Source organism: Gallinula chloropus (genome assembly GCF_964237585.1).
Source record: "Gallinula chloropus genome assembly, chromosome: 1".
Taxonomy (NCBI): domain Eukaryota; kingdom Metazoa; phylum Chordata; class Aves; order Gruiformes; family Rallidae; genus Gallinula; species Gallinula chloropus.
The window spans coordinates 82,358,370-82,378,455 of record NC_140085.1 but is presented as its reverse complement, the minus strand read 5'-3'; the positions used below and the strand labels follow the sequence as shown (position 1 = coordinate 82,378,455).

Sequence of the window (20,086 nt, the reverse complement as noted above, 5' to 3'; positions counted from 1 at the left end):
CTCACGGAGACCAGGAGGGAATTTGACTTCACCATGGCTGCGAAGGTGACTGCCCTGCCAGTTAAACTCATTTGTCACAAGGGAATTTTTAGGAAGTTGTGCCTGGGTTTGTGGTGACGTTTACCCTGTGTTTTTGGCCTTGTGCATCCTGGCTGTGTCCTGCCTCGATGGCAGGAGGAAGTCAGTTGCACGGGATTTGCCACGTACCAGGTAGGCAGGAGCGAGCTGCTCCAGCAGCTCTCTGGCAGTGGGCAGCTGGGGAGGTGATGGGCCATGCTGCAGAAGAGACCTTCCGTGTGGCAGGATGTGGCCAGGCCAGGGACCCTGGGCCTCCGAGCATGGGGTGCACAGCAAGGTGGCTCTACCCACAGATGCCAGTTCCGTCCTCAGGACCGTGAACTGTGGGGCTGAGGCTTGTTTTTTGAACCAGTGAAGAGAATGAAGAAGGGCTGGCTTTTTTGCTGATAAATGCATTGTGTGAAAATTCTTATGTGATTTGTTTTGTCATTGTCTTTAAGGTTTGCCCAGTATGAACATCTCACCTATTCTTGTTGCCTACAAATGTCTGAAGTTGATTGTTTTTTAGATACTGATGCCTTGTGTTAAAAATCTCAGTTGTACCTTTGAATTATCTGCCTTAAAGTGGCTCTGTGCCTTCAAGACCACTCCTGGGCTGCCACTCTGTTAGAGCTGGGGGATATATGTTTTATAAATACATCATCTTCCTACGAGAGCTTGATTCTGTCTCTGTGTTACTCTCCACTGCATCACCATGCAGTGGGGATTAAAAACCAGATGTTTCTCCTGTGGCATCACTTAACGGAAGGCGTAGTCAATACCAGAGAGATGGGTCCTCTCTGCCCAAGCCAGAGAGACCTCTGCAGAAAGAGGTGGGCCGGCGATGCAGCAAGCGCAGTTAGCCAGGAGCAAGACCTGTTTTGGTCCCCTTTAGGGCTGTAGAAAGTGGGATGGCAAGAAACCAGTTTGTCTCATGTCTTCCTGGGTTTATCATGTGAAACAAGGTAGAAACATTGGGCAAATATCCATTCCAGGAAAGCAGAAAGGTTACGTGATCTTGGAGAAAGAATGCAAAGAGTGAAGCAGTCCCTCTCACAAGCAGTGGGGAGAAAACCTGGAGAAGACCACAGGTGAAAGCCTAGACCAGAGCTTGGTGCTTGGCACAGCCTACACAAATGGGGGTGGGGGGGTGAGAGGGGCAGCTCTTTTGTGGCAGCTGCTCATTTAGATTCAAACTTGGCCCCTTTTCCCTTCAACTCTGCCTCCTTTGAGTATAAAAAGTTTGGCAGGAATGGGAGTCAGACATGGAGAAAGGAAAAAGGCAGCCAAGGTTGCTAATAAGGCTAGTTCCATTATAACGAGAACCAATTATTAAAGGTGACAGGGGAAAAGCATGCTGCTGGTCTTCTGCTCGCTGGGGCTGGGTGATGGGAAGCTCTCTCCACTTAGGCAGGCCTCCTATGCTGCCGTACCTGACCTGGCAGCATTCCGAGTTGATGATGCTGTAGTTAAGACCTGGTAATGAAATTCCCCTCGCTGCTGCTTTCCCAGCTGTACCTTTACTTAATTTTCCCTCTCTCTTTACATTCAGCCATCAGTGCTAATGGCTTTGCCTCCTGCTCTGTGAAGTAATGAATCCCGGATTTGGGATCTGCATGCGGGATGCATGATGCTTTACCTTTTCATGAACCCAGCGAGCCAGCAGTGGCTGAAAGCCCTTCACTGGTGGGTCTGTGTTGGCTGGAACTAGTTTTGCTGCCTCTACAAGTGAAGCCTTTTGCTAGAGGAGAGCTGGGTAGCAGAGGCTTCCCAGTCACCCCTCTTTGCTGTCCATCTCAGGAGAGACTGAGGACAGAGATAGCAGCAGTGTCACTCCAGACCTGCCTTTCCCCACAGAAAGTGAGGGGGAACAAGTCTTTACCTGCTTCACCAAACAGCTGCATTGAGCTTTGTGAATTCATATTCCGGTAAATATGTAACTGGCATTTTCCACCCTACTCTTTCTACATAGCTTTCATTCAGCTGCAAAAAAGCCACTGTCACTTGTGGGGACCAGCTGGTGCTGACCCGTAGTCCTGCCTCACCAGCCATCACAGGCAAGCTCACTCACGTGCTCTCCAGGACTAACACCCCCTGTGACTCAGACAGAAATTCAGGTCTGTAAAGTCAGGGAGCGCTAATCAGATCTGCCCGTATCTGGTTTCTGAAGTGTCAGTCACTCCCAGCAGCTACTGAAGACAAATAGGTGGATAGCTCCATGACATTTCTTTCTCAGTGTTGGGAAATGTATGCAGAGTGAAAAATCCATATTGAACTCTGATTCTGCTGTACAATGAAAAAATCACTTAATAATCAGAAAAACATGTAATTGTTTAAGTAGGGTTACATACATTTTTTAGTGTGACTACAGGGTTACAAAGTTTAATCTCCAAAATCTTTACTCTTTCCAAAAAAGTCTGAAAAATCATTAATTCAAAGACTTTTTTTGAAAGGAAACAAATTATTTTAGTACATGAGAGTTCCCAGCATTGTCAATGTAAAAATTACATTATTTAAAAAAACGTTTATGTTAATGATAACACCTTAAATTATAATGGTGATTTTTAAAAATAAAGTAATACATGATGCATCTGCCATTTCTCATTGTGGCAATAAGCTTAAGGTGTCTCCTTATATATAATGTTTCTTCATTTTCTCCTACCCATTGTCAGAGTACTCTCGTACCGTTCCTGGTTGATTGGTCCCTGGTGATGATATCAGACCATAATACCTATTTTCTGTCATTGTTAATTTTCTTAATGTTGGAAATACCAGATTGTTTTCTTAACTGTTTCACACTTAATTTCATTTTTAAACAACTAGGAAAACATTCAAAGTGGTTTTAGCTACGTTGAGATACATACACTTTACTATCCTCCCACAAGAATGTCTTTTTCCCCCTCTTTTTTTTTTTTGGTTTTGTTCTGTTTTGTTTGAGAAATCCATTCCAACATTTGGAAGATAAATCACTAGACAGCATTGCTTTAAGTATAGCAAGTCATGCTTGAGACACACAAGCTGAACTTTTTTGTTTGTTTATTTATTTAGCTTACAAAGTAAATCATTTGGTCTTTTCTACAACGTGAGCCAATCTCAAATATATGAAGCAGGCAACTAAGATAAGAGATGGGATTTACAGAACAGCACTTTGAAATTGTGTACCTGCTGCTGTTCCTGCAGCTTTCTGTACCAAAGTTTGCTGGAGCTTCAGAAGGCAAAGGCAGATTTCACCCTTTCAGAACTACAGAAGCGTTACAGTAAGGGGCTGGCGCACCATGAAATGCACGCAAAGTTCAACTAGTTCTCTGGATTCGTCAATGAGCTGCTGCTTTGGCCGGTATAAATGCAGAGGAGAGCTTTCCTTGCTCGTTGCACTGGGAAAAGACCCTGCAGGGAAGACAAGAAATGCAAATGAGGTTGCAGCAGGCTCCTCTGCGCTGCACGGGCGGAGAGTAGCCGTCATGGTGTAACAGGTCACTTGGCACCATGGCCACCCCTGTGGGTATGGGGTGCTGCTCTTCAGCACCTGCATCCATCTGGAGTGCTAGGCCACAGTGTTTTTAAAGAGGCTTTTGACCTTTGCATCATGTGTCTGTCAAGTTTTCTTGCTGGCCGTTGTCCCATTATGTTGCATTTAAACTATGTTTACGTGGTGCAGGTCATGTTAGCAAGAGGTGTGAACTTTGCTTCTTGACTTCAAGCACTTTTGACCTAAAGACCATGTCATTCCCTCATCTCACCTGAAATGGGAGCACAACTATTTGGTTGTCTTGAAAATGAGAGTTAAAATCTTAAAACAGCCCCTGCCAGACCACACTGGCTGTTGTGAAGACCTCTTTCACCCCCACCTCCCCAGCACCTTCCAGTTCTCCTGCCCAGATAACCCTTCCATCTTTGGATACTTCCCAGAAGGCACCTAGTTTTCTTGCCCAAATGTAGCTCCCATGCACAACTGCTATCCCTATCTAGCATCAGGTTTGCACTCTTCTGAAAAACACTTGCTGCTGCTGAATCACAGCAGTAGGGATGTTTGGTGTTCTTACTTTAAAAGACCAAGCAAGGAAATCATCTTCCTCTAGGGTGATTTTGTCCAGTGGTTCTGGATGCCGATGGGACAGCAACGCGGCTCTGGAAAGCCGGAGTTAATTTGTGCAGCTTTGCTTTTTCCACCTCGCAGTGATGTCCTGTGAGGCAGAGACCCCTGCCAGGGGCTGGCAATGATGGGAACTCACCCTTTTCTTAGCTGACTCCATTGTCCCATGACTTAGTAAGGTCGAAAATTCCTGGTAGGGTAGAGGCCAGTCTTCTGAACCCCAAAGGCAGTGATGAAAATGTTGAGGATGACCGTGATGAAGATGAGGGCTGTGGCAGCGTTGTTGAGTATATTCAGGCGGGGTTGCTTTGCAACATCATTCAGGTTCAAACGAGCTGTGTGACACAATACATAAAGAAAGGGAGATTTGTAGCTTGACTCCAAGTCCCCCTGCAAGCCTTCCCTGCCTGGCAAATGTCCATGGTGCCCCTGGGCTCTATAGCCAGAGCTGGAGGGACAGTCCCAGGAACTTTACAATGGCCACAGCTTGCCTTAGTATGAAATGGGAGGACAGATAAAAAGACAAATATCTTTTTTTTAAAAATTATGCTGTGTATGTTTGTGTTTGTTTTGCCATGGGGATGCCATGACCCTCCAGTGGACCAAACCTAAATAACTGAATTACTACTGTATGCTGGCCAGGCATGTGCCATGTGTCCCCCCACGCACTGCATGGCCACTGGACATGGCAAGGGAAGCCTGGGTGACACAGGGGACAAGGTCAGCAACATTATACAGGGGTTGGGAGGCCAGTTCCTCCTTAACACACAAATCTCATGCATGTGCTGACACAACTATCAACCCCCTCTTTGCCTGCAGACCAAGAGATATCTGGGTACATGAATGAGATCAGCCCTAGCTGATGAGCATTTATAAGTCCAGACTTGGGAATGCTCTGGTTACTGGGGACCCCTGTCCCCCTTCTCCTTACAGTTGGCTCCAGCCACCACGTCTGCCGCTGGGAAGGGCTGTGCCACATGGGGCAGGGGAAGAAACGTGCCACAGGGTTTCCCATAGCCTCAGATCCCATGTTCCACATAAAACCTCATGTAGGATATGCAGGAAAACGCAGCATTCCGCAGACTTTTAATGCTGGGCAAGTTTGCAGGCTGAAACATAGCAAGTCCTGTATCTATTGTAGCACCAGGCAAGCCTGCCTGAAATGCTGACGTCAATGTACTGCCTGTGTGGCAATAGAACTGTGGGATTGGTTAAATGCGAGGTTAATACAGGGAATACTTCTGCCTAAATTGTTTGGTTAGGTCCCAGCTTGAATGAGGTGAAAGATACAGCTAAAATGTGGTATCTGCAGGAGCTGCAAGAAGGGGCATGGTACAGGATGGGCTGCAGGAAGCCCAAATCCCAGTGCTCTCCCTATGACAGTGATTCAGCAGTGGGGAAGTGAAGGAACACTAGTGCTCAGAGCTGTGGTGCAAGAAAAAACCCACAACAACTCACTCCCCACTTTGAAAAGCAGCAACACAGACCTCCCTACCACCCATGTCAAGCTGTCTTCAACCCTCCCCCAGCTCTAGTTGGTGCCAGGGGGAATGATTTGGGGGAAGAGGTTCCTCCCTTCCCACCCCTCTGCCAGCCAAGTCATGGGGAGTACAACCCCTGCTGCAAGCATGCGTATGTCTCAGTGGACTCCTTACCAGTGATGATGAGGAGAATCCCGATCATCACCTGGAAGAAGAGGGAGATGCTGATGAGTACAATGAGGGTGGTGTAGTACTGGAAGGATGTCCCCTGCTCCAGCACTGCTTTGAGCTGTGTGACGTTCGCCATGAACAGTGCCACGTCCAGCATGCTCTCTGCCACGCTCTTCTTCGTCGCGTAGTGGTTGATGTTCATGGGCCCGTTAATATGGAGCCGAGGATTCACGCCCTGGGGAGACAGGAGAGACAGCCTGAACTGGTATAATTGCTAAGCCAACAGACCCATCCGTGTCAAATGGGCTGCTGCCTCCCCACAGGGTTTATCCAGAAAGGCTGAGAAAGGGTCAAAGTTGCGTGTTTTAAATGTGTTGAGAGCACTTAGCTTCCCCTCACAGCCGCCTCATGATATTATTAGGCACAGGATACTTGCAGGGATCAAGAGCTCAGCAAGGTTAAAAAAATACTGGGTGTTTTTGTGGAAAGCAAAGCTGGACCAGAGTTCCAATAATGTAGATTACCCCCAGCCAGGGCTTTTTCAAGGAATATTAAATTCTCTTCCTTCAGGGCACAGACAAGCCTTAAATTTACAGGGGATTGAGAGAGCTCTTCAGGTTGAGTGTTCGAAGGACTGTCAATGTCTCCTCCAAACACTTATTCCTGGATACTACTCTCTGAGACAAGAGGTGGGAGCAGATAGAATAATCCACTTTTTTGTTTCTGAAACAAGGGCCACTATTTCTTCAGAATGCCAGGCACTGAAACACTCTGAGACAAGGCACAGGGTCCATCACACCTAACCTTAACCACTCATTGAAGCAAGTTTTTTGTCAGCAGAAAGAAACAGGTATTTACAAGGGGTAAGTCACCTGGTTGCTCTTAACCTAATTACAAGCTGTGGGTCATCTGGCTGCTATTAGCCATCCACTTTTTCTCTCTCTTTCTTGTTAAGTGAGGTCCTCTGTCAGCTATCTTGACCCAAATGATGGGAGGAAAAAAATAAAGGTAGAAAAGGGGATGATAGTTTACAATTCACCCAGAATGTCATCAGCTGGTAATAAACCACTAGCAAAGGCAACAATTACCAAAGATTTGGATATATCTGCAGCCAGCTGTGATTATTTTTCTTAGAAAGAAAGAACAACAACACTTCCATGTGGAAGTCAGCCTTCAATTCTGGCTATTCAGACTCCTGTCTGCTGTAGTGAAGGCTGGCAGCCTTGCCCTCAGCGGTATCTGATGGACAACCCTTTAAATCTGGAGGCAAGGGCTGGCTGTGAGGCTAAGGTGACATTGTTTGCTCAGAGTGGTAGAAGAGATTTCTCCTTGTGCATGCTGGAGATAGGGCTGAGCTGGCATCAAATAGTAAGTCCTTTCTTTTTGGTCTTTTTCTACTGGATAAAGTACCAATGTAATCTTTCCTCTGTGCTCTGGGTGTTGTGTGAGGAAGCCGCTCCAAGAACTAGCTGTAACCTGTCTCTGGTCCTTGTGCACCCCTTTTTTCTGAGCAGGGGTGGGAGTGTGAGCAAGGCCACTGATGCTGGGGGAGTGCTCGCTGGATGCTGCTGTGTGTCTGATGCTGAAATTGGGGCTGCGCTTTGCAAGGGGGTTGTGGCCTGTGCCTGTGATCCCCCTTGTGTGTGGCAGGAATGGCTGTGTCCAGTGTGAAGTATTGGTGAATTGGGATCCCTAGGAAAGGGCCAGCTTGGCGTAAGAAAGTGCTTTGGGGCTTTTTTTTTGGGATAGCTTAAAGTACATAATTCTTGTGGTTTCTAACAGTAAAGTTACTGTGGTTAAGAGGCTCCTTTGCAAAGCCTGTATTTCTTGCTGTAGAAGTTAAAAGATACTGGAAGAAGATAAAAGTAGATGTCTCGAAAGCTGGTAAGGACTCTGACAGAGGTCTTGTGTCTGGGGGAAAGGAGGCCAGCAAAAGGTCTGGTGCTGGGCATGTGTCTTAAAAACCTAGATTTAGGTATTTCCCCTGCTCAGCTGGCTTAAGCGCCCGTGATCCGGTTGCAACAGAGTACACCCATACCAAGTGGTGCAATGTTTGACCCCTTTCTTGTCCTTACATCTTTATTCCTGAAGAGTCATCCCTCCACCCTGCAGCCTCCCAAGGCTGGGCATTCACAGTTTATCGCTGCGTAATGATGAGTTAAGGGTGGGGGAACAAGGGCACAGCACAAACAAGGCAGAGCTTTTGTTAAATGAGTGGCTGGTACAAGGAGGCGGAGACATCTGTTCCCTGTCCTAGTGTGGAGACAAATAAAGCACGTCGGGAGGCGCCCTCGCTGAACACAAACACATCCTCCTTCTGAGCTGACCCCACACCCCTCTCTAGTGGGGCGTGAAAGGGGGCAGAGTTGCAACGTGCTGAGCTCTGTGTCCCGGTGAAAACAGAAGGCTTTTGTATGGGTGCCTGTCCTGGGGATAAGCGCAATGGCACGTTCCCTGCTCTGGTGCCAGAGGTAGCCACCACCACAGTTCTCTGATGTGGAGTCAGGGGATCTGGGAAACCCTTGCACTGAGCAATAAAAGAAAAGTAATTCCTGTTTCCAAGTCCTTACGATGCAGCCATCCTTGTGCGTTTTCAAGCTGTCACAATGCATTTCCAGTCTTTCAAAAAGTTTCTGCTTTTCCCTTAAAGTTCAGCCCCATAAACTGCTGTGGTTTAGGAGCCGATTCCGAAGCCACGCAGGTTTCTTTGCAGTAGGATTGCCCAGTCAGCTGTGGGCAGTTACAGAGGATCACTGGGGAGATCAAATTACTCCCGCTCGGTGAACAGAGCCCTAAGTCAAGTTACAGGGCGTATGTCAAAGGTCATCAGGAGGATTTATGTCACCAGGCGGGAGCTGGTGTCTTTCTCATTACTTTGAAAGCGCTCCCCTTCTGAGAGTCGGGATTGCTGCTTTTTCTTTTCCCCGCTGGCCAAGGAGAAGAAACCTGGATTTGGCAGTCAGACATCAAGTTTATCTTGTAAACGTTGTTGGGGAGCCAGCACATCCGCTGGGAAAAAAAGGACTTACCAGTATGCAGCACTTCCCAAATATGGGGCTATGTCCTTATTGCCCACTTCTTAAGGGTAGGGAAATTAGGACTTGAGAAAGTACAGTCCAGTCGCACGATAGCGCTGGCTTGAACTGGTGCTGAAGCTTGGCTCCCGATTCTGATTTCCAGATGTTTTGGTTTTCCATATGACGCAGCCTCTTTCCTTGCTTGAGGTCAGGCTGAAGCCAGCAGAGAGTCTTTGCAAATCCCCTTTCTGCTTCCTTTTGTGTAAACGTGGCACAGCAACACAGATAGCTACAGAGGCTGAGTGAGGCACCCGTCGATGTCTTGTAAACCAGAGGCTTTATTCGTGCTCAAAGCTCTCACACAAATATTTAACTTTCACTTCTATTGATATTTTTAATTGTTGGAATGCTTATAGAAGGATGCATGAATATCAGCAGAAGTAGGGTGGTGTCTGGGTTTTTTCCCCTGTGGTATGGGGTTTGTTTGGTTTTGTTTGTATTTTGTTTTGGGGGTTATTTTGGTTTGGTTTTGTGTGTGTGTTGTTTTTTTTTTCTTTTAAAACTTAATCTCTAGTTTTGCTGTAGGGAGCTGGCAGGTCCCAGGGTCTGTGAAACTTATCTCTGGCACCAGAGGGCATCCTGAGATCCATAGCTCACTGGGGCTACCTGAAAAATTTCCACTGAAATTAGTTTTCATGGGAAATTCTTTGCTTTTATTTTTACAAGAAATAGCTACTTTCTTCTGAAAACTTCTGGAGGAGGTTTGTCTGAATGCTTCTTTCTAAAGCTTTCAGGCTTTGGGCCAAGGGGAGCACAGAGCTTTCTTAAAGCTACTTGGGCAACTTTGGTTTCTCTTCTTGTATTTTTTAGGGCCAAAAAATAATTATTTAAAAAATCACCCCAAAAACCTACAGCAAGGATCTAATTGCAAATCTGTGTGCTTTGTGGGTTTTGTAGCCCTATCCCCAGGGGAGAACAGCCTGAAAGACATAATGGAAGAGCTTGAGGCTCCCAAGTATGGGAATGATAATCCTCTTCATGGGAGCACTCTGGCAGTGGGGGATATCTGGGGAGACACTGTATTATTGGCCATTTAGTTCCGAGGGAAATGCCAGAGGACGCCAAAGAAAACAGACATGAATGCAGGCTGTGCACGGGGAGGGTAGGTGTGGAGATGCCTGATAGGGGGATCTCAGAGGAGAAACAGCCAGCTACACAGGCACGTGCGTGCACACACACACGCGCGCGCGCACACACACACACACACACAGCATCAGGCACCAGGGAAAATCTGGTGTGTTTTTCCACAGGATTTGCCAGTTGGCAGCTTTAGAAGTACTTTGTAAACATCAGTTGATGAAGGTTTAAGCACGCAGAGTCGTCATCTTGCAGGGTAGGAGAGGAGCACGGTTTCCTTCCCGCAGACAGGAAGCGGAGAGATTAAAGGCCCCGCTCTCCATCAACGCTTGGAGTGCCTGGTTATTGGCTGCCCTGCTTTTCACAAGAAGCTTGGTCCTTGCAGCTCCTGACCATTTCTCTTGGGATGAACTGAGCCAGTTTCAATACTTTTGGCCTACGTGTCATGCCTGGGCGCAGATGGTGGCCGTGGCGGCACCGGGAGCGGCAGCAATTACCTGCCCACCCGCAGGTCAGATGTCCCTCACAGAGCTCTACGCCTCAGCTTGCAGGTGAGGAAGCCTGTTTGTGCACAGCCACACGCGTGCAAGAGAAGGGACACCCAGGGAACGCTTCAGTCAATACCAACTATGTTAGGAGCTCTGCAAGGCAAAGGCTGGCTCTCTCCTGCTTGGCACAACAGCAAGCGCCTTGGCAGCATTTCATGAGCAAAAGTAATAGTAAACCTTGCCATGGATGTTGCAGGCAAAAAGAAAACTGAGTGTTCAGGGCCAGCCCCCCTCTTCGGACTCTGTGGAAGTTAGTCCAGTTGTTGTGCTTAGGGCTTTTTCCTTTTAATATAGCCATCTGTTCTGCTCGCCAGGGGTCCTGTAGAGAGCCAAGTGCTTGTGTTGCCTTCAATTCATGTTGGGTAAACCCCAGAAAATAAATCAGGGATTCTCTCCTGGTAACTCGGGCTCTCCCTGTGCATGGGAGTGGTCCTGATGTGGGCATTTCTATGAGGTGTTCCTCCATTTCTGTGATGGGTAACAAAGGGTTTGCTGACACCAACGGTTTGCATGAGAGCTCTACAACTGAAAAGTAACTTCCAAGAACCAAGGGCTAGAACGTCTCAGAAATAGAAGCCCAAGCAAAGGGCATGCACAGCTCCTGTGTGCTTGCTAAGCACTGTGTGTTCTTCAGTCTTGCCAAATTCCCACTCTCCACTTGCTTCATCCACCTCCTGTGTGTCTCATCTCACACAGGCAAATTTGGTGAGCTGTCTTGGGTGGAGATGTCACTGTGGTGCAGCACTTGGGACCTTCGTCCTTGAACTAGGGGGTGTTACTGATAGAGGGATGAAAGTTGCAGTCAGGTGAGACTGCCAGTAGAGCCTCGCTTGGTTCCCCAGCTGAAGTGCTGGCCTCAAATTCTCACTGCAACTCCCCAAGTCCAAGCTGCGCAGGAGACATAACAGCCAAACCTAACACTGCACAGAGCTGAAGGGTTGGAAGCGGGCAGGGAAGCAGAGCAGCCCCCTGGCTGCGGCTGGCAGAGGGAGCAGAGGAGTGGGGGTGAGTCACGAGGTAGCAGAGCCCCAGGAGAGCCGGGGTGCCTCTCCTCGCGCTTGCCCTGCGGCTGGCATAGCAGTTGGTTCCACTTGCCGGCTGGCTGTAGTGCTTGCAGCCTGCAGAGACCTGCTTGTCACAGCAAGCGTGCGTGCTCTGCCCTCCATTTCTCCCTTTCCATGCTGCTTCTCATCTCTGCCTCATCCTGCAGACCCTCTCTGCCCTTGTCTGCATCTTCTATTCAGCTACTCCTCTCTCCTTTCACCCTCTTCTCTCCTTCTCCACTCTTCACCCTGTGCCTTTCACCTTGTCTTTCTTTCATGCTTTTTCCTGCTGTGAAGCTCTTCTGTTCCTTCATGCACACCTTCCTCGGGTTGCTGTCTCCTTTTTCCCCCTTTCCCCCTTCCCTCCCTTCTTTTCCCCCTCAGCACTTTGCACTGCTGTATGGTGAGTTTCTTGAATCTGTTCACTCTCAGATGCCACTCACAGCTTCCCATGCTACAGGGCAACATAAATTATGTATTGTTCAAATAACTGCCTTGCCAAATCTATATTAAACTCCCTCGTTAAGCGTATTTATGATACCGAACTGAAGGGATCCAGGAATCGACTGGCACGCTGCAGGCCTGAGCTGGAATAGAAGATAATTTTTCTTTTCCAGGTAGCTGGGATGAGGATAAGGTGGGAAGGGCAGTGGTGCTGGTGGAGGAGCCTCTATCCATAGCTCAGTAACAGTGAGTCTGGGGGCTCAAGAACTGCTTTGCACCAGCAATTACAATGTGCTGATGCATGATCTCTGCTTGTTGAACAGAAGCAATTGGGGGAGGGAGGGGGACACAGCTCTTTGAATGTATGGAATTGGGAGTGCACTCAAAAGGATTAGTGGGAACAATTATTTCCAAAGCCAGGATATAGAAGCTGGAGCCTATTCAAGTCACTAGTGTTTAGCACCTAGAGCAGTTTTATCCCAGTGTTTGTGGGAGGGGGAGGGAGAGGGGGTGGGGAGCAGGGAAGCAAGGAAGGACTAAAAACAGCTTTACAGGAAAAAATTAAAAGTAGGTTAGCAGAGAAAATGAGTTTATAAAAAATGGAAGAGCAGCCGGGAGGCACAACAGTAACTACTGCATTGTGCTTACAAAGCTAAACACGTTAAGATGAATAAATCCCCAAGCTGGATGGCTTATGGCCCAAAATATTAAGAAAAGCTGGGCCTGATCGCAGCTGCTGCCAGATCCAAAGAGCAAATGTGTTCATATAAATCACTTTAATACAAAACATTCCTAAAGCAAGGTCCTAAATCTGAACTTCTTCCAAGTCCAAGGGTGTTTGCATCTAAATGCTGAGGAGTCAGGTTGATTTCCAAAATCAAGGGAACACATTAATAGCTGTACTGGATCAGACCAAAGGTCCAGCTCTCCTCTGCCTATGGCTTGTACAGCTGTGTAGGGTATAAATAATAAAATCTTAGAATGGGACAAGCATATTGCAATTGTCCCTTGTGGTCTGTTCACATAGTGACCTGCAACTCTGTACACAGAACCATCCCAGCCCCGGTCCGATGTTGCTTTTCACATGAGGAAGCCCAAGGCTAATTTGTCATTTGCTGTGTGACTTAGGGAAGCCTACTTCCCCTCCTTGGATCTCAGTTTCCCCATCTGTGAAAGAATGAGAACGCTCATGTAGCTTATGTGAAAGCAGAGAGATGGCCAAGATCCACAGTAGACATGTGGTATGTACCTGTGTTGGGCACATAATACATGTGGGCTGAATTCATCATGCACTGAAGCTGATGAAATCAGGTAGGTGATTTTCTTGTTCCCAGGAGGCTTTGCCTCTTGCAGTATTTCCCAGCTAAACATCACTCCAGGCAGGGAGTTAAGGTTCATCTGCTGATTCTGATGTGTATGTGCCCCTGGTCGCTCTCTGAGTGCTCGGAGCTCTCAACAGGAAGGAAACTGTGAAAATCCAGGTGGAAAAAGGGGAGAACACAACTGAGGGTTTCAACAGAGGCAGAGCTGATGAAATCATATACAGAAACAGTGAAACTCAGGGGTTTTGGTCCCTCTATTATTGATAAGGTCTTTCAGCCACAGAGCTTTTTTTCCAGTTTCATTTGTGCTACCATTGTCTTTGTCCTGTGGGTCAGCGTCTGTCTCCTGTTGCCATGCTGACCAGCACCTCAAAACAGACCCTGCTGGCTTAGTATCACCTGGGTGCATCATATTCTCTTTCTTAAAAAACTGCCAGGCTTAGTGTCCTTCTCTGCCAGGAAATTCAACTGGCCTCTGGTTTTAAAAAGGCTAAATCTGCTGGTTTTGTCCTGGGCTGACACACTCTGAGCTGTGTCACATCACAGTTGGCCTCATGCCATCAGATGTTTAAAAAAAAAAAAAAAGGTGCTGTTGCTGATCTCAACTTTCATAAAATCTTAAACACAATCTTTTTGTATTGTTTCTTGTTGGTTTGGGGTTTTTCTTTCTTTCTTCCCAAGGCTGGCTCAGCTAGGTATTGAATATAGACACTAGTGAGGCAGTAACCAGGGTTACGGGGTCAGGCCCTTGCAGTTAGCACTGGACTTCAGGGTAGTCTGCAGAGTGGTATCTCAAGTCTGTGCCAGGCTGCTTGGGAATGTCAGCTTAGAAACAACATCAGCCTTCCCTGGGAAGGTTTTTAAACACATTAGAGTGCTCCAACAAATGGCTCTTGCGTTTTAACATGAGAAGATGCAAAGTGATGCATGGCTATGGCTGTTCAGATTCAATTAGCGTTAACACCCTTCCATTAAGCTCTGGCTCACAGGTTTGCCTCTTGCTTGGGAACCCGCTGTGCCAAGGAAGGCGGCTACTGTCTGGCCAAGGCTGGTGTGGTGGGTAACCTGGAGAGGAGACAAGGGGCCACACTTGAAAAGACCGTGCGTAGGAGCAGCTCCTAGTACCGCTGAGCACATCCATGGCATCTCTCTCAGCCTGGCTGAAGAACTGTCACGTTTGCTTGCCATGGGTTTAGTATTGCTTTGTGTGGGGTGAATGCATTATTATTTCTGCTTGTGGTTTGGTTGCTCTCTGACTGAGGCTATGGCTCCTGTTCGTGGATCAATTATGGCAAGTCGTTGAGCTATGCTTTAGAGGGTGTCACTGCTGCTGTGGCTAAAATAGACAAGACTGGGACTGTGTGGATGAAGACACTTCTAGGAGTTGGAGAGGTCTGAGCTTGCCTCTGAGCTGTTGTGCAATTTCTATTTTGGATTCTTGGTAAAAATGGGGATAAGCTATTTCTATTCTTATTTTTTAAGAGCTTTCCAGCACAAGAAAATGCCTCCTTTTTGTGTGTGTGTGCAGTAACTAGCACAATGGAGCTCTGGTCTCAGTCAGAACCTCTTATCTGAATTATATTAGAGATAAAAAGGTAGAAAGTTCCTTAAATTTTAGACTCAATTTTAATAAGATTGATTGTTAGCTTGTGCAGAGCACTTTCACACGTAACTATTACTCATGTTTTAGTAAGTGAACCAGCTGAGGAGCCAAAAGGCGTGATCAGTAAAGGGTGGCAGAGTACAGAGTGAGACCGGTGTCCTGCCTCTTAGTCTTTTGCTTTCAGTACAAAGACAGGCTGAGACAGTTGGGCTTGTTCAGCCTTGAGAAGAGAAGGATCCAGGGAGATCTTCTAGTTGCCTTCCAGTACCTAAAGGGGGCCTGCGGGAAAGGTGGGGAGGGACTTTTTAGAAGGGCATGGAGTGATAGGATGAGGGGGAGTGGCTTTCAATTGGGAGTAGATTTAGATTGGATATTAAAAGAGATTCTTCACTCTAAGGGTGGTGAGGCCCTGGCACAGGTTGCCCAGGGAATCAGTGGATGCCCCCTCCCTGGCAATGTTCAAGGCCAGGTGGGATGGGGCCTTGGGCAGCCTGATCTAGTGAGAGGCGTTCCTGCCCATGGCAGGAGGGCTGGAACTAGATGATCTTTGGGGTCCCTTCCAATCCAAACTGTTCTATGATTCACCTACCTGACAGCAGATAGCTACCAACAGCTAGAAACACTACTTTTTCATGACAAGATACGAACATAGATGATTTCTAAAGTTCCCAAGAAGGGGCCTTCCTTTCTCTTACACATGCTACCTCAGCCCTTCAAGGTGTACATTCAAGCTTCTTAATTGAATATGGATTCACTGGCTTAAACTTAATTTTTCATTTGAGTGGCAATATGAAGCAATTGTTAAGTACACCTTGCTTCAGAAAGGGTCAGTATGAAGCAAGACTGAATCAAGAAGGTACTTGAAACAAATTCTCACTAGTGAAGAGAGCTGTTTTTCACCATTGGAGATGTTTGTTGCTTAGGCATCCTGAAAAGGCAGCTAAGAAAATGAACTTGTATGTTCAAGAGGTGTCTTGCACAGCTCTGAAGTGATCTGCCACTCTGTTGGGAAACATTTACAAGTTCAGAATTTTAAAGCAGTGGAAAACACTCAGTGAAATGCTTTAGAGAGGCCTAGAGGTATTATTATCTTCTAAGCAACTATGGTTACTTTTTTGCCCCTCTGAAACCCGCAAGTAGGCAAGGTGTTGAATACAACAGCACTTTGTTCCACTCATTTTCTGGAAGAAAAAAATTGCCACTGTAGTTCAAGTCAGGAAGGAGACACCTCAATTGCAGGAGCAGGGGAACTATCCTACGAAGAGGGGATGCTATTATTTTCTGATTCAAGCGGCACCCAGACACCTCATCACACGTGGGTGTCCTGTTACAACAGCCACAAATAAACTTGCTTAGGAGTGCACAGGCAGCCTGTAATAGAAGTAACCCAGAATCTGATCTACTTTTCTGACAGAGGCACCATTGCCTCCCTTTCTTCAGACTGCAGCTTGCTGAGTCCTTGACCACTGCTGAAACCAAGTAATCCCACCCTTTTGCTCTTCTGCAATTTTCCTCTTTTCTGGGCACATCTAGTGTCATTTGGGGAGATTCTGTCATTGTTTTGAGGACGATACTGCAAAGAAAATGCTCAGGTTTCTCTGCAGTCTTGCTGCTGTTAGATGAAGTTACATGAATCTGAACCAACAGGAAAATCCAGATGGGGTCAGCACGAGTTTTGTGCCAGAACCTGTTTTCTTGGCCATATGTGACAGAAACCTGAAGCCGCCGGAACCTCAAAGTAGAGTCATTTCACATCAAAAAGCAAAAAAAAAAATAAAATAATAGCCTCTAGTATGTAAAACTGGAGTTATGAGTGCACTCTATTAAGCTAAAAAAGGAGTAATTCTTAATTCTTTAATTAGGGAAATTGTTGGGTGAGACATACTGACTTTTAAAACAAAGTGTCTTTTGTATGGCGAGTCTATTCCTTCAGTCTTGGTTTCTGTGCCAGCAACTTCCACTATGTGGTGTGTATAAGCCTGCTGGTCTCCTTAAAGGCTTCCAGCCAGTCTTCTCACTGATGCTTGCCAAGTTACTTGCCCTTTCCCCTGCCTAGTCCCATGGTGGGTGCTCTTCCCACTCTTCTAGAGCCTTCTGATGGCCAAGGGAAAAACAACTGGCACGGGGCAAATGGGCAGTTGTCTTCCCAGACCATCCCCAAGTGGGGATGTGTCTCCCAGCCATGACCTTTTTACTGGAGTAAGCAACTTACTTTCTCTGGACGCAAACAAGCTAAGCAGTTATGTCAGCTGCTGCAATTAGTGTTTGTGGAACTTTCTTCTGGAAGAAATTAGTTCTGTGCAAGACCCAGCTCCCTCACTGAAACCTGCATACCAGCCTGCATGGTGAGTCTCCTTGCAGAAAGGCAGCAGCACCAGGTTCTGTGAGATATTCTTATGTCCCATACAACTCCAGTGGAGGCAGCTCCTTCAGCAGTCTGACCCTGACAGTGGGAAACTATGAAGGAGCTGGGGACAGCAAAAAGATTGCAAGGATCACAAGGAGCAATTATACTTTTTTTTTTTTTTTCCTGGGGCATATTTCCCCAAACCCTACAGACCTAATGAGATTTTGAAGTATGTCACACAAGGTCCAAGTCCCCATAGAGGCTCAGCTCTTGCAGGTGACCCAGCATTCCCAACCAAGTTGTTGTCACTAGAGAGGACAAGGGCCAAGGTACACAGCTAACTGGCTTGTCAAGGGAGCCCTTCTGAAGTCTGAGCAAAGGAAAGATCCAACACAACATCCTTACAAAACCCTGGGTATGGGGGGAAAATCTGAAATCGGTATATCTGGTGTCATGTTGCTTTAGATGGGTTTAACAACTTAAGGCATCTGAGTTGGGAAAACTTTGACTCTATTGTTCCTATTAATAATTTAATTGAAAGCTGGGCCAAGGCCCTGCCTTAAGAAGGTACAGTAAAGCTCAGGGAAGGGGTTTAATGTGGTTATAGAGTGGAAGGTTTTCCTTGGTAATTAGAAATATTAGGTTTGGCTTTCCCTTGTCTTCCTGGAGGAATTTCAAGGGTGGGGTGATCCTGTTGTTTGGATTTATAGCTTGCTGTGTTGACAGAAGGCTTCATAGGATGAGGTTGTTTTTCCTTTTCCTTTCCATCCTTCAGTGCAGCTTGATGGTGCTGCAACAGCTAGCCATGCTAAGTTCAGGGCAGTGATATAATGGGCTAGAAAAATGGCCATTGGTAGATCAGTATGTTAGACATAAACTGTGAGTTACTGCTGATCAGAAGTGAACAGCTGGTGGTCAGTAATATCTTGCATTTCTGAAAAATGGTACTGGGCTTTCTCTGTCCAGCTTACGGTGAGTTCAATGAAAGTTAAACAATTAAAACACTTATCTTTGGCTGTCTCATCTTAATTTCATAATGTTAAATTAAATTATACTCCAATAGTGTGGTTATGAAAGCGTCTCCATTAAAATACTTTATAAGAGTGAAGTGGCAGAATTGAAGTGCTAGGATCAGAAATATATATTTATATATTTTTTTCATGATGACAAGTAACAGGCCTGTTCTTGGCAAACTGGGTTAAGTAGTTAATGTTAAACTCAGATCATCAGGTCACTGTCACAACAGAGGAACTAGGTGAGAAAGTCAGCAACTTGTATTCCATTGCTAGGGGATACTGGAGAGGTTAAGAAGTCAGTTAAAACGAGGAGGATGAAGCATGCAGGAATTCAACAGAAAAGGAGAAAAGACTTCTGCTTTTGCTTTTTATTTGGGTGTTGTTTGCTTTTTGCTGGTCTCTGAGACTGAGTAGGAAGTCAACCCAGCGGGGAGGGGTATGGCCCCGCTGCCCTCCGCGTCAGGGGGCTGCAGAGTTTTGTCTCCCTCTGGTGGGTGCCCCACCGGTGGCCTCACAGCTGCCTCCACCTTCTCCTTTTGGGGAGTTCAGCAGCTCGGCTGGGAAGTCTCAGGTCCTGTGTCACAGCACCCAGCTGTAACCTCTACATCGGTGCAGTCTTCCCAACATCTAGGTTGTGCTCCCAGGATTTACTGGGAGGAGGGTGCCAGGAGCAATAGCTGGATTAGGTGAGGTAACCAGCAGGTGGTGCTCTGTTGTAAATGCGAAGTGTTCCTCCACTCTTAAGATGGTAGCAAGAATTTTTGCAGTGAGCTTGGTTATCCTGTGTTTCTGTTCATACTCTAGTGTTGTTTCCCATAGATTATGAATTTAAACATAATGATGAGGACTGATTGGGGTTGTATGCTACCTAGATGGAGTCTTAGGTTATGGAGTATTGCAAAAGTGTGTTGTATAATTTGGAAATGCCTCTGACCAGCTGCAAATTAGGGACTGAAGTCTAAGTTCAAAGAGTTCAGGAACCATAATTGCTTGAGTAGATGCCTGATATAGCTTACTTACAATACAGTGCTGCAAGAATCCACACAATAAAAGACATGTGCAGCAACTGTAGAGTGCACTCACCTTCCTTTCCCCTCTATTAATCATCAGGTTTAGAGTTCTCTTTTGTGCTTTTATGTTGTGTTAAGATAACGCACAAGACAGACCCTGGACTAAATTGTGACTGGAAGATCATAGTGAGTAATGTTTACAACAAAGCTCGGGAGGGGAGCTCGGTAAAAAGAGCTACTTAAGAAGTTGGTCATGCATGTAAAACTACCTCTTATTAAATTTGATGTAGGTTTTTAATGGTTGCTGTAGCCCTGGACTCTATTCTTTGGAATATTGAATACCAACCACCTGACACACACTCTTCCAATAAAATTTCTCCTCAGTTAAAATTGCCTCTCCTGCTTTAACACTGTGAATGTCAATAGTAGCCTCCTGAAGCCTTAAATTTCCTTGCACCACAGGAAGGACACTGCAGCAGAGTTCAAGAAGTATTATGTTTTGGGCTCAGTTCCTTGCATAGCTGTTGCTGTGGCTGTTCAGCTTTATGTAAAAGCAGTACTAAAGGTCAGATTTGATGGCGTTTCAGAAATAAAATTGGCCTTGACCTAAATCCCATGCAACCACACTTACTGATAGTGCACAGAATGCAAGCAAGCACAGACTTCGTTCTCCTGTTTCAGTTTTTAAAACAGTGATGTAGAGCAACCATGCTCTGAAGGGAGTGTTCCTGTATATCCTTAAGTGGTGGTCTACCTGTCTGAAATCTGGCAGGAGAAGGAATGTGCACCATCGCTTT

The 20,086-nt window shown here is 46.4% G+C and overlaps 1 protein-coding gene across 1 annotated transcript in view; it reads right to left on the bottom strand.

Annotated features, from left to right (window-relative positions):
• Positions 1–3,378: 3,378 nt before the first annotated feature.
• The window catches only part of NINJ2 (ninjurin 2), a gene marked incomplete at its 5' end in the record, with an annotated part of 45,808 nt that continues 29,100 nt past the window's right edge, over positions 3,379–20,086 (bottom strand). The window contains 3 exons of the mRNA XM_084263718.1: positions 3,379–3,444; positions 4,290–4,485; positions 5,806–6,037. Of these exons, the coding sequence (XP_084119844.1) occupies positions 4,322–4,485; positions 5,806–6,037 (396 nt within the window). The 3' untranslated portion in view covers positions 3,379–3,444; positions 4,290–4,321. The remainder of the gene's footprint in view (positions 3,445–4,289; positions 4,486–5,805; positions 6,038–20,086) is intronic.